Source organism: Trachymyrmex septentrionalis, unplaced genomic scaffold (assembly GCF_001594115.1).
Source record: "Trachymyrmex septentrionalis isolate Tsep2-gDNA-1 unplaced genomic scaffold, Tsep1.0 scaffold186, whole genome shotgun sequence".
NCBI lineage: Eukaryota > Metazoa > Arthropoda > Insecta > Hymenoptera > Formicidae > Trachymyrmex > Trachymyrmex septentrionalis.
Window position 1 is genome coordinate 121191 of NW_017305029.1, and position 12564 is coordinate 133754.

General features: G+C 37.3%; 2 protein-coding genes across 3 annotated transcripts; both read left to right on the plus strand.

Annotated features, from left to right (window-relative positions):
- Nucleotides 1–2467: 2467 nt before the first annotated feature.
- On the plus strand, nucleotides 2468–4588 carry LOC108746669 (protein DGCR14 homolog). The gene is made up of 3 exons (XM_018483576.1): nucleotides 2468–2701; nucleotides 2897–4070; nucleotides 4190–4588. The coding sequence occupies exons 1-3, from the start codon at nucleotides 2698–2700 to the stop codon at nucleotides 4488–4490; spliced, it is 1479 nt and encodes a 492-aa protein (XP_018339078.1). The 5' UTR covers nucleotides 2468–2697; the 3' UTR covers nucleotides 4491–4588.
- A 1710-nt stretch (nucleotides 4589–6298) lies between these two features.
- LOC108746668 (uncharacterized protein DDB_G0271670-like) lies at nucleotides 6299–9821 on the plus strand. Of its 2 annotated transcripts, none has more exons than XM_018483573.1 (5): nucleotides 6299–6901; nucleotides 7028–7469; nucleotides 7560–8125; nucleotides 8394–8772; nucleotides 9328–9821. In XM_018483573.1, the coding sequence occupies exons 1-5, from the start codon at nucleotides 6805–6807 to the stop codon at nucleotides 9686–9688; spliced, it is 1845 nt and encodes a 614-aa protein (XP_018339075.1). In that variant the 5' UTR covers nucleotides 6299–6804; the 3' UTR covers nucleotides 9689–9821. The 2 variants fall into 2 exon arrangements, with proteins under 2 accessions (XP_018339075.1, XP_018339076.1); XM_018483574.1 differs by having other exon boundaries at nucleotides 9336–9580.
- The last annotated feature ends 2743 nt before the right edge of the window (nucleotides 9822–12564 follow it).

The following is a 12564-nucleotide window of genomic DNA, read 5'->3' on the forward strand; positions in this document are numbered from 1 at the left end:
TACACGCGCGCGAAGAAAATGTGTGTGTATCTTTCCTTTACCTTGGAAGCGTTAGTATGTATATACCTTGGTTTAAGTTTAATTTATTTTATTGCTTTTTGCTCTTTTTTCTCCTTTACTTATTTAAAAGCACATTTTGTAATTTTAATTTTTCCAAGATTGCACATGCACTTATTTAAGGTCTATAAGGCCTTAAGGATTGGGGACCAATGTGTGTGGCGACATTTATATAATTGCAATAAAATCTTAACATAATCATTTGACTGCGAAACAATGCATCGTGGAAACGTTGGTAGAAATGTGAAGAAATGTTCATGTTGGCCAAGCACGCGTTTCATTAGTTACAATAAGTTGAGTTATTATTACGTGCTCGATATACGTGCTCGTGCGAAATAACCGTGGCTTCTTGTTATTATTAACGGTGTATATCCGATGCGAAATAACGATAACTCTTAGTCTAAGTTTACATCAGTTATTATACATGTATAGCTGATACGCGTATCAAGTGCTCGATGTAACTAGACTTTACTTTCAAAGAAATTTATTATATCGGGGAATGTCAATTTTGTAAGAGGTACGCTTGAAAAAAAAATGGAAACTCGCTCGAGTTTTCATTATGCTTTGAGATTTTTATTCTAACGAGAGAAATGCTCGGTTGCTGCGTATAGAGAACATTTAGAATTTGTATGTCTTATCCGTTAACAATAATTTTGTCAAATCTGCAAATAATTTCGCTATACAAGTGATAAATTGTTTCGTTGCACGCAACGATAAATCGCAGTTGCCTGTACAATGGAGGATTCTATTTCACTTGAACAGCACATCCGCGCGTGTCCCTACGACGAACTGTATCCGACAAGAATTTTTCAGAGAGATTTCGCTGCGATATCGAATAATTTACGCGTTTGCAAAGTTTCATACGTATATCGCTTTCGCGTCGAATTTAATTGCGACGTTAGCTCGTTGTAACTGCAATTTTGTGCGGCGACAGCAAACCCTACCAATTCTTTCTATACGTGCGTAAAATTTTGGGAAAAGTTATCGTTAATATACTTAATTATAAAAAATGTATACCGAGTGACTTTTCTGGCGAATCGGTTCAACAATTGCGAGATCTGCCATCTGCAGATGGGAGATATTGTGGAGAATAGAGGAAACGGGAATTAGGCGACGCGTAATTTGGCGATAGTTGTGGTTGATTCGCGTCGCGGTCGCGACGTACTCGGCACGCATATCCTATCTCGCCGCTGGAATCCTCATATGTCTGTCAACGTGGCTCTCCAACTCCAACATCTCGGGGCTTCGCCTCGGATCAGATCACTTTTCTCGCAGCTCGCGACTCGAGTCGCGAGTGAACGAGCGGGTGGCGGGTACGCCACGTCACGAGAGACGCGCACAAACGATATCTCTCGCTCTCGCACTCACACTCGCACGTGTCCCTTCCTATAGCACTCCCAGCAGCCCCAGCTGGACCAAAATATCACCACGCCCGCGGCAACCGGAGACCGGTCACCGGAGACTAGTGGCCAGGGATTCAGGGCCGTATCGCGGTATGTTCACGCTGCAGGATGTTGTATAGCCCCTCAATCCGCTAGCTATGTATTAACAGGTCAATTCTCTATTCGGATTTCTAGTACTTGTACTTAGTAATTGTACTCGTTTTAGGCGTTAAATTTCCATATTAAAATCTATATTGTTATCTCGAGATGATAAAATTAACTACAACTGCCTATAAGTGCATCGTAACAAAAACGAAATGCATTATTATTTGTTATATACACATGCAATATACATGTGCGTGTATGGATGTATCATATATATTTTTCTATTTACCACTTATACCAGGTCAATTTTCTAACTCTACGTGAGTTCGTTGCAGAATCATCCAAAATAAACTTTTTAAGCAAGCTTGCATCATTTATTTCATCTGCATCTTTAAATGTGAAATACATTTAGAAGCTTTTTATTTTTTAGCTTTTCAACTGTCCATTTCCAACTTGCTTCACGCGAAATGACTCGACCAGGGCGAGATGGCGACACATGACACTGAGAGCAGTGAGAACTGGTGAGAATTGGTGAGAACTAAGAGCAGGTGTGCGTCGTGTATCATACGTCGGTAACGTTACTTACTCATTCAATCAAGTGCTAATTATTTTTGCACGTGCGTGGTTTTGCTCTTTGTTTTCTTTCATTTTCACCAATCTTTTCTCACGCCTAAATATACATATATTTATATGCCAAATTTTAGAGGATCTTAAGCAATGCGTATGTATATACATACGTAGTAGTATAGTACTAAGCAGTACTAATTAAGTACATACATGCATACGGTGACTGATAGTGGTTAGTGGATATGCATATGTACATGTGCACTTGTGTGCGCATGGTATGTACATACGATCATCATCTCATGTACGATGTGTACACTTGTACAGGGTACATACGTACATACGAGATGGTAGAATTATTATACTATAAATAATCTCAAATAGACGAAAAGTATCTTCGTTACAGGAAAGAAATGAAACGTGATGCGATATGCACGAGGTTGCATTCGACAGATTTGCAATAAATAAATATTTTCTACATTACCAAGTGCTTCATATTCAAGCTTATAGTGATCATTGAGACGAATTCCTTTACATAACCTCAATCACACCCACGTTGGTTGACTAGTTCTACTCGGCGCTACTCAAAATGAGTAAGTAAACCTAACCAATGTAAATGTAGCTCATCCTTCCTTATTTGGTTTTACAAACAAATAAAACTCTAAGAAATTTTTTTTATTTTCCAAAATAAACATTTCTCAACTAGCAAGTTTTTCCAATCCTTTTTCTAAATCATTTCTCTCTTCTTGTCGTTTCTATCATATTTCATATCAATTTCACTTTTTCAGATTCCATCATGGATAGCCCGGGTTCTAAAGCTCTCGAAGCCGCTAAAAATATCAAGGACTTGACTGTATTCAAAAAACCTATCGGATCCGTCAAGAGGAGCAAAAATGTACAACCAAAGATTTTAGATGAAGATACATATATTGAAAAAATGAGTGACATTATACAAAAAGATTTCTTTCCGCACTTGGAAAAGCTACAGGCACAAAATCAGTATTTGGAAGCTTTAGAGCAGAACGATATGAACAGAATGAGAGAGTTGTACGCAAAGTATAGCTCTGGCCGACCTATCACTGAAAGACCGATCAGTCCAGCGACTTTCGAAACTCCGCTGCGTAGAACTGAGTCAGCCGAATCGCCGCCTACCACTGAGGCATCGTCCCAAAAAACAGACGTCGTCGAGTCCGTAAATAGAGATGGTACTGAAAGTAAGATCGGCCTCGATGATTATTTGAGTAATCATACTAGCGAGGATAATGCTAGTTTCGAAGAGATGATGATTGAGGCTGAAAATAAACGTAAGCTCAAGTATGCCTGGCTTTACGAGGCAGAAGACAAGTCGAAAGCTTGGCTAGCTATCGACGGATCCTCCACCACCACCACACCTGATGTCCCAGCTATCCAAGGATCCAATCCCAGACCCAAACAGGTGGATAGTTGGACTTACAAAAATAAAAATTATATTATGTACATTCCCGATGGAGTGGAACTTACGGCGGGAGAGAAAATAGAATTGGCCAAGAAGAAACAAACTATAATGCACGAAAATACGAGGTTGCGAACAAATCCGTTTAACGAGCAACAAAATAAAGAGACCATCGACGAACTCGCCAAGTCACAATCCAGAGCTAACGACGGCAAGATTGGTGTGGATGGCAAAGAGGTTGTCAGAAATGCTACGCCACGAGTGAATGGTTTTAGTTTCGTGGCTACGCCAAGTCCGAGACCGGGAGAATGCGAAAGCCCGTTGATGACATGGGGTCAGATCGAGGGGACACCCTTCCGATTGGACGGTGGTGACACACCATTGCTAAGGACAAGTCAGGGACCCTCTTTCAGAATAGCGGAACCACCGAAAAGAGAACAATTGGCATTGCAGTTGGCTGAGAAGGCTGGCGAGAGGCACAGGGATCGAAAAAATAAAGCCTTGGAAGCTGCCAGGAGATCATTAGCCACGTAAGTGATATTTATATGTTATATAAATTTCGCAAAATGAATATCGCCGAATGAAATAAATGTATAATGTATTTGTGAGAAAACAATTTATGAGAACAATTTATCAATATTCTTTTCAGTCCATCACCGAGATCAACCATAGATCGGCTGAGCACTATGTCTCCCGCGGCAAGAAGACTAGCGACTCAGAAACTGCGCATATCGAATACGCCATCTCCTCGACGGACGCCATCGTCTAGGACTCCATCCGTAGGAAGTCTCAGAACACCTAATACGCCACGTGCGAACGTGCTGGCTAAAGAAATCATCTCTCAAAAGTCGGAAATTAATGCCACGCGGATACAAGGACCCGTACTCACCGATAATTTACTTAATCTACCTCCGCAGCGACAACGGGCGTCAGATTTCTTCAATAAATGAGAAATTGTTATATGCTATCTGAAAATTGTATGTAGAAAGATCGCGCGCGTGAGATTGTATATAGCACATCGATCGAATTTGCTTATTTACAATTAATCTACATATTAGAGAGACAATCTCCGCGCGCGCGCATGTGTGTATGTGTGTGTGTGGGGGTGTGGGTGTGTGTGTGTGTGTGTGTGTGTGTGTGTGTGTGTGTGTGTGTGTGTGTTGTGTAAATAATGTATAGCGTTTGTAATATAATTTTAACAAAGTTCTTTTAATTCAAGTCTTATTGAATGTCGCTAGTCCTCTCAAGATGGAATCGTACGATCCTCTCGATTTCTTAAATGACATGCATGCATGCAGTCGTGCTTGCTCTAAGCATGCTAGATTTGCTAGAGAATAAGTTCATGCATTGAGCGCTGCATACTGACACACATGATTTCTCATTTCTCTATGTGCGTACATTCATACCATTTTTATATACGATTTCATGCTTGTTTCCTTGCATGCATGATGACAAAAAAAAATATTGGAAATAGGATAGACGTAATCGGGTAGAGAGTTGACAGCATCTTACATTACCATAATAAGCATTTACGCAATAAAGCTCTAAAACGAGTAAATAATTAAGTACAAAAAATACAGAAATTAAAGAATGTATAAATAAATTGCATTCCTTAAGAAATAATTTTAATATTGAAAATAAAAAAGAAAGAAATCCGTGAAAAAAGGAAGCGGAACAGATGACCTAAATATTCTTAATTTAATTTTTCATAATTTCACTCTCATTCTAATCTAATCTCATTTTTCCATTTTATATTCTTAATTAAAATCTTTGATATTTTGAGATATTTATATTTATAGATGATGAAATTCTTGAAGATGTATTGACAAAATCTTGAATAATAATCGTTGAATAATATTAAAGAATATTATATTGTTACACATTTGTGAATATAGAAATGTAGTTTAGGAAAATAAATATACATAAATGAATATTTATAAACACACATAAGAAAAGATAATAAAAGCAAGAAAAAGAAAGATAATAACATAATAAGATAAGTAAATAAGTAATGATAAAATAAATAATAATAACTGCTTTTAAAATAGATAAAATAATAAATAATTTAAAATAATTTTAATAATTAAATAATTCCTTTTGCATCATATGTACAACTCCTTTTCCTTCGTTTCTTTCTTGCAACCACTCTCATCTGAATTTCTTGTGTTTACAATTTCTTCTTTTAATTAATAATAATAAAGTTAATAATAATCTAGTGAAAGCGGCCAAAACTGTCGTCATTTTTTAATCGTAGTTCATTAATTAAAAATAAACGCTGATGTTTGTCCATCGTTGACAATCGTTTACATTTTGAAGATGGTCACGTAATCGAGCAGGCACTTGTTATGTCTGCAATTATTTTCTACTATAATTTGATTCTGAGGCTTTCTATATTTAAAATTTTTGTATTACAATCATAAATTGTATCATTCTTTAAATAGATTCGGCGAAAGAGAATGCAAAGGATATACAAATTCTCTCAAACACTCTTTTAACAACACTGTACAACTATGAAATGAATGAATTTTCGAAATATTTTTTATCATATACGTACGTGCGTGCGTGCGTGTGTGTGTGTGGAAAATGAAATCTTTTATAATACCGTACATTGTACAAGAAATTATTTCCTTCAGCTTCTTTCTCGTGATACAATATTATGAAACGATCCTGAAATATTTTCCCGATATTATTTTAAGTCTTTAACGTTACGTTTTATCATATTGGTGAATAAAAACGATATATGGATAGTAAACAAAATTGGGAAAAAGAAGATGCGCGGTCGTAAGATCAATGATCTTGACCCGTTTCTTTCATCATTCATGGAAATTCGTATGCATTCTTCACTCTCATCCTGGTAGCTCTCCGTTTTGTTTATCGTTAATTACATAAATACGGAAATGAAATTAAATCAGACTAAAGACGATTCGCGCGTTTCCTCTACAACAAAACGGATGATTATTGCGATGAATATTGCGATGAGTAAACGCGTCATGAAACTATACATATAAAATGAGTCTTTTCACACGGTTTGTTCGAACGTGTGAATTCAGGAAGTGAGAATAAAGTCACAACAAATTTTTCGCATAAACGTTACAACAGGAAGTATTCGGACATATCCAAGTCGTCCAAACAATCATTGTTGATCGATTGCAAAATCGCCGCGCTCGCTAAAGAGCCTGGCGGCTTATCATATAAATATAAGGTCAGGAAGAAGAAGAGGATCGAGAAGAAGGAGAGAGAAAAAGTATTATCGTTGAGACAGATATGAGGTCCTCTCTGAGCCTAGGAGCAGCCTTGCTCCTGACGATAGCGATCATCCGGTCATGCAAATCAGAATATACGTGTGGACACTTAGGCTCAGGTACGTTGATTGCATTCAAAAGTTATTCGTTAATCGTTCCCATATCGATACGTTGCGTTGGAATATTTGTAGGAAAAAAAAAGACTCCTCCATATGTCATGCTCATATCTCTTTTGATTTCTTTAGGCACTAACGCGTGCAAATGCGGGGAAATAGTGGTGAAATCGGCGAAGGTGCAAAAACCGCTGTTCTACGCGTCGCCGGAAGCAATCAACGAAGCTGCAGTGGCACGCGAAGCGGTTGGAAGATTGTCCGTGGGAACGGATCGGTGGCACGGATCTGAAAACTTGGCATCTACTCCCAAATATGAACCATATACCGATGGAGCGTTTAGCAGCAGCAGCAGCAGCAGCAGCAGCAGCAGCAGCAGCATCAGCAGCAGTAGCTCTTCAAGGTCCTCGTCTTCCATCGGAATTCTTGGAGGATCGATTGGCGGAAGCAACGACTCACCCTTCACTTTTGTCTCGGATAGAGCTACTTCCAATTGCGGATGCGGAAAGGATCGTTCCGAATCTCTGGAGGTTCGCGATCTCCTATCCACTAATATTGAGGGAAAAGTCGTGCCCAGGTATTTTATACCGCATGTATTCATCGTTTCATGATTTCACCGTTGCATTATTCTTGTTTCACGATTTCAACTTTCAACGTTCGTTGACAGTTTTCCACCGATCGGCGATCTGTGTTACCCGAGCGCGCCTAGCAGTAAATTCCAGGTGACCACCAAAGTGACGCCTGCATATCCTGGTAAAATCAAATGCGCCCCTCCCATCCCTTACAAGGTTTGCGTGAAAATACTCAATGGACAGATCGACGAGGCTGGATTGAGGGAACTCGGTTTAGCAACCGGTGGATCAATCGGCAGGAGTGCGAGTATTTTCGACAAATATATTTCTAACGGTGCAGCCAAGTTAGCTACGCGATACGGATCGCACGCAAGTGCCGGCGCGGGTTCGAGCACGTATGGATCGTATTCAGGTGGTAACGCGGGTTCGATCGCATACGGATCGTACGCGGGTGCCGGCGCGGGTTCGAGCACGTATGGATCGTATTCAGGTGGTAACGCGGGTTCGATCGCATACGGATCGTACGCGGGTCCGACCACGTATGGATCGTACTCGGGTGCCAACGCAGGCTCGACCGCGTACACGGGTATCGCGACGTCGAGCAACGTCGAGAGGATCCAAGGATCGAGCAAATCAAGCTACGATTTTGGCGATGATGCAGGTACGTCTCTCAATCTTTAACTTGATATATGAATAACTAACGATAAGATATAGATAGAGAGTACCTGAAATCTTTCCTGAAATCTTTCCCTTTACCCACCGTTTATATTCATTATACTCAGTCAGATTCGACTCGAATGAGTAGTAATGTAATTTCACGCACACAGACACGCGCCGCGAGTTATAATATACATAATATCCAGAATTATTCATGAGATATTGATATAAGCAAGACTGAGAGATGTGGGTAACGTTTCTTTATATTTTAGAGCTTCCCGAAGACTATTCGTATCCCCGACTGCCAGCGGATCCGGTGTCAGTCACTCTAGCGTACAAGAATTTCTTCCCGCGTACCGTACATTACAACAAGAGAGCATTCGTGCCGGAAGACAAGCTGGCGTTCGGTCATCGAACCGTGCCGACCGAGTCGACACCCAGCAAAAGTGTGCCGGACGTTCCCGAGGAAAAGCTTCAAATCCTCAAGAAACCCATTGTAGAGTTGAAGCCGATACCACAGGCTCCCACCATCATCGGCGCTTACGACGAGCACGAAGAAGCAAAATTGGCGGAGCTCGAGGCCATTGAGCGCGAGAAGATAAATCAGGAGGAGATCGCCGAACGGTTGCAAGAGAACTTCATTACGTACGGGTGAGTCGAAAGAAGAAGAGAATTTTGCGTGTATAACTTAATCGTGGCTCGCAAATGATCTCGATTTTTGCTGGCATCTTTGATTCGGTTATTTGATTTTGCCAGAGATCCAACGCCGCAATTCTCATCAGGCATTCGTCGCAATACAACTTGCCGGATATATCTCAACGTATACTTACACCTATTACGCCGGGCCTATTATCCTTTACGAATCTTGCTGTCCTATAATATATGTGTTATATATGTTTTGCTTTGCTCAACACAAAGAGAGACGCACGTTTAATTTCTAGATTGATAAACGTACGTGTTGACATTTGAAAAAATGCTGCTCACACAGATTCGCAACCTCGCTGTAAATTTAAATCAAATCTCTAATAATGTTTATTATTTAAAGGCACGGTCTTAATCGTATCGAGTTAACATGTTGAGCAAGCACAATTTCCAAAGATGAGCGTTATATCAGTACTAATTGCGTACGCGAGTGTGTTATTTGTCTTATTAATCCCGAGCTTAATCCCGAGATAAATATGTATTTTGGTGAATAATTGCTTTTAGAGAACTAGGATACGCGCCAATCAACAGGCCCATCGGCCAATCGGCAGAACCTATTGGCGTATTCAACAACGTGGAAGACGATACCCGCGGAGCAGACTGCGGTCCGGTAGGACCACCGGATCCCGATTACGTTCCTGGCAGCGTCGTGATCAATCAAGAAGAAATCGTGAGAAATCAAGTCGGAGATGACTCCCTGAGAAACGACGACAGTTCAGACATCTACGTTCGTCATTATGACGAAATTAGCGACAACGACGACGAGGAGTACGACAACGACGAGCCTATGACCGGCATATTCGCCAGACTGAAAAGTGTCGCCCGAAAGCACGGTCGTTTATCATCCTCGTGTGGAGCCGTGTGATCTTTCGAACGATACGAAATGTGTAAAAAGGACTTGCCTTACTGACGATTCGCGCCTTATTGACGATCGAGATGAATCTTGATTGATCCTTTTGAACGCGCGAAGACGTGGACACTCTCCAGAATATTACACTAGTCCCAGTCCTGTGTCTTTGTGATGTTATTGTTATAAGATAATATAGCAGTTGCGAGAGTAAAATTGTTGATTTTATTATACAGTTCCCAAACATCCTTATTCTCCTCGTAAAAACAATTTTTTATATATGAATATGGATAAACGGGATGTTCGATAAGTAACGACAAACTCTCGCATTGGAGTAGAGCGGACTGTAGAGTCGAAAAATCCTCTATCATTTTACAATTTTTCCAATAGTTGGAATATTAATTTCTAATAATTTTTTCACTCGAGTACTATCAACTTTACCAAAAAAAAAAAAAAAAAAAAAAAAAAAAAAATGACAAAAATTGTTTATTTCCTTCTTATAGAATTATGAGAATTTTTTTAGAATTTTTTAGTACCGCATTTTCTCATGTTGTAGAATTCTATGAGACACAAATAAACAATTTTTATTTCTTGCTGTTTTTCTGTAAAGTTGATAGTACTTGAGTAAAAAAATTATTGAAGACCAATATTTGGTGATTTTTAGTAATTGATATCTTGTTAATTATTACGGAAATTGCAAAATGGTAGAGGACTTTTTGACTCAATTTACTCCTACGCGAGAGTTTCATCGTTACTTATCAAACATCCTGTATATAAATGTAAATATGAATAAACATATCTATAAACACGCATAAATATTCTCAATCATGTATAATTATGCATCTATGTATATGTCCATATACATCTCTCTTTCTTTCGTAAAATTATTTTTTTATACTGTATTAAAAATTATAATAATATTGAAATAATATCGAAATTAGTTAATGGGACAATTTTCTCATTTTCTTGATTGTTGAAGAAAAAATCAAGTTTGAAAGAATACAAAAAAATTTGTTTATACATAATTAGGTATAATTTTATGTACAATTATATATATTATGAGCAATTCTTTTATATTTCTCAAACAATTGATTTTTTCTAAAACGAACAATGCGACAATTTTCCTTTTAATTATTTTTTATGTTTTTTCATTATTATTATTATTTTTAGCACATTAAAAAGTAATTTTACAAATGGAAGAAGCGTATATGGACATATCTCATACGTAATTAATATATAATATACATTTTTAAATATACATGTTTATGTATATTTATATATATTTATATATATTCATGTATGAAAAATATTTTACCGGACTCTCTCTCTCTCTCTCTCTCACTCAGAAAAATCTCTATATGTGTGTGTGTGTGTGTTTACATATGTGGTCCAACGGTATGTATGCGTGTGTCCGGATAGAAGATTAAAAAAAAATCCAACTTGCGCGTGTGCAATTAAAATTATAAAATTGCCATTTATACATGTGTATATACTTTTAATGGCTCAATAATTTCGCGGTATATATATATAATTTCATATAACTTTACAAATCCATTTTCTTTATTTCTATTTTATTCCGATATTTTATGAATCAAATTTAATTAAACATTGGAAAAATTTTCTAATACATTATTGTACAACAAACTTTAAATACATCTAATAAATTTCTACTATCAACAAATAAAGACTAATTAGAATCAGCGCAGATATAAGTCGCGCAGATAAATTTGACATTTGCTGAGGACGATTTCAAAATGAGTTGAAACGTTCAAAATAAATAAAGATTTTATCAATTTCTGAGTAATTACTTACTTTTACATTTCTTAATTCTGCACTCATGTATCTGCGTTGATTCCCATTAACCTTTGAATTGTATTGTTTGTTTAAGATTGAGAGTCTCTTTCCATTATTGATATTGATTTAACTTTGTTTCTACTATCAACTTCATCGTATGTTTTTTGCTACACAAAATTGTTAAACTTTTCTATTTTATTATTATATACTTTTACTTGCACTACTTTAATATTAATATTACTACAAAAACTTTGTAATAATAATCTTATTTGTAACAACAACAGAACGATTTATAATAATGATTACATAGCATCTTTGATACAAGAGTCACCCAGACGACATGTTAAAGGTCAAACAGGTTTCCGTCTACATTTTACAAATGCGTTTAGAAGATTTATGATCTTCCTTCTACTTCTTCGGCCAAAACACGACCGTCAACACGTCATAAAGTGTTTCACTCAGAAAAAGGGAAGCATACCACATGGTGATGTACGATGATCGCCGCGATGGAAACATATCTAATGTATATCTCCGAGAGAAAGAGTGGATCTCGCGGAGTGTGCAGTAGCTATTTAAAGACACTCCACGCGAGTTCAAGCGTTTCTCTTCGTCGAGGCATCTTTTCTTTTTTCTCTTCTTTCTTCACAAACGCGTACATGAAATTTACGATTCGTATGCACGCGTCGAACTGATTTATTTCATTTATTTCACATACGTGGCATAAATTACAAACAGCGAGACGAATAAAACAAGGAACCGAACAAAACAACTGCGAGCGAAAAAAAGAATAATTTGTGATTTAAATACAGACAATATCATTTATTTTAAACGTAAAATTCTATGTTGACATTTATAATAGATATAAAAGTATCTTTTTAATACGATCAGTTTGAATATTTTCTTATCTTTTGTAATATAAAAATATGCTTTAGAGAATTGTGCTTCAAACAAGTATATATTCTCATGGAATTGAGAATAATGCTAATATTTGAGAGATTTCAATATTGATAGGTACTTTTCTAAATTGAACTATAAATTTAATCTTTTTAGCATCAATTTTTCTCATATTATTTTAATATATATATTTTATATATATATTT

Coding starts and splice junctions, on each gene's coding strand:
- LOC108746669 (XM_018483576.1), top strand. Junction 4,071..4,189: donor GCCAGGAGATCATTAGCCAC/GTAAGTGATATT, acceptor TATTCTTTTCAG/TCCATCACCGAGATCAACCA.
- LOC108746668 (XM_018483573.1), top strand. CDS start 6,805: ATGAGGTCCTCTCTGAGCCTAGGAGCAGCCTTGCTCCTGACGATAGCG. Junction 6,902..7,027: donor GTGTGGACACTTAGGCTCAG/GTACGTTGATTG, acceptor TGATTTCTTTAG/GCACTAACGCGTGCAAATGC. Junction 8,126..8,393: donor CGATTTTGGCGATGATGCAG/GTACGTCTCTCA, acceptor TTTATATTTTAG/AGCTTCCCGAAGACTATTCG.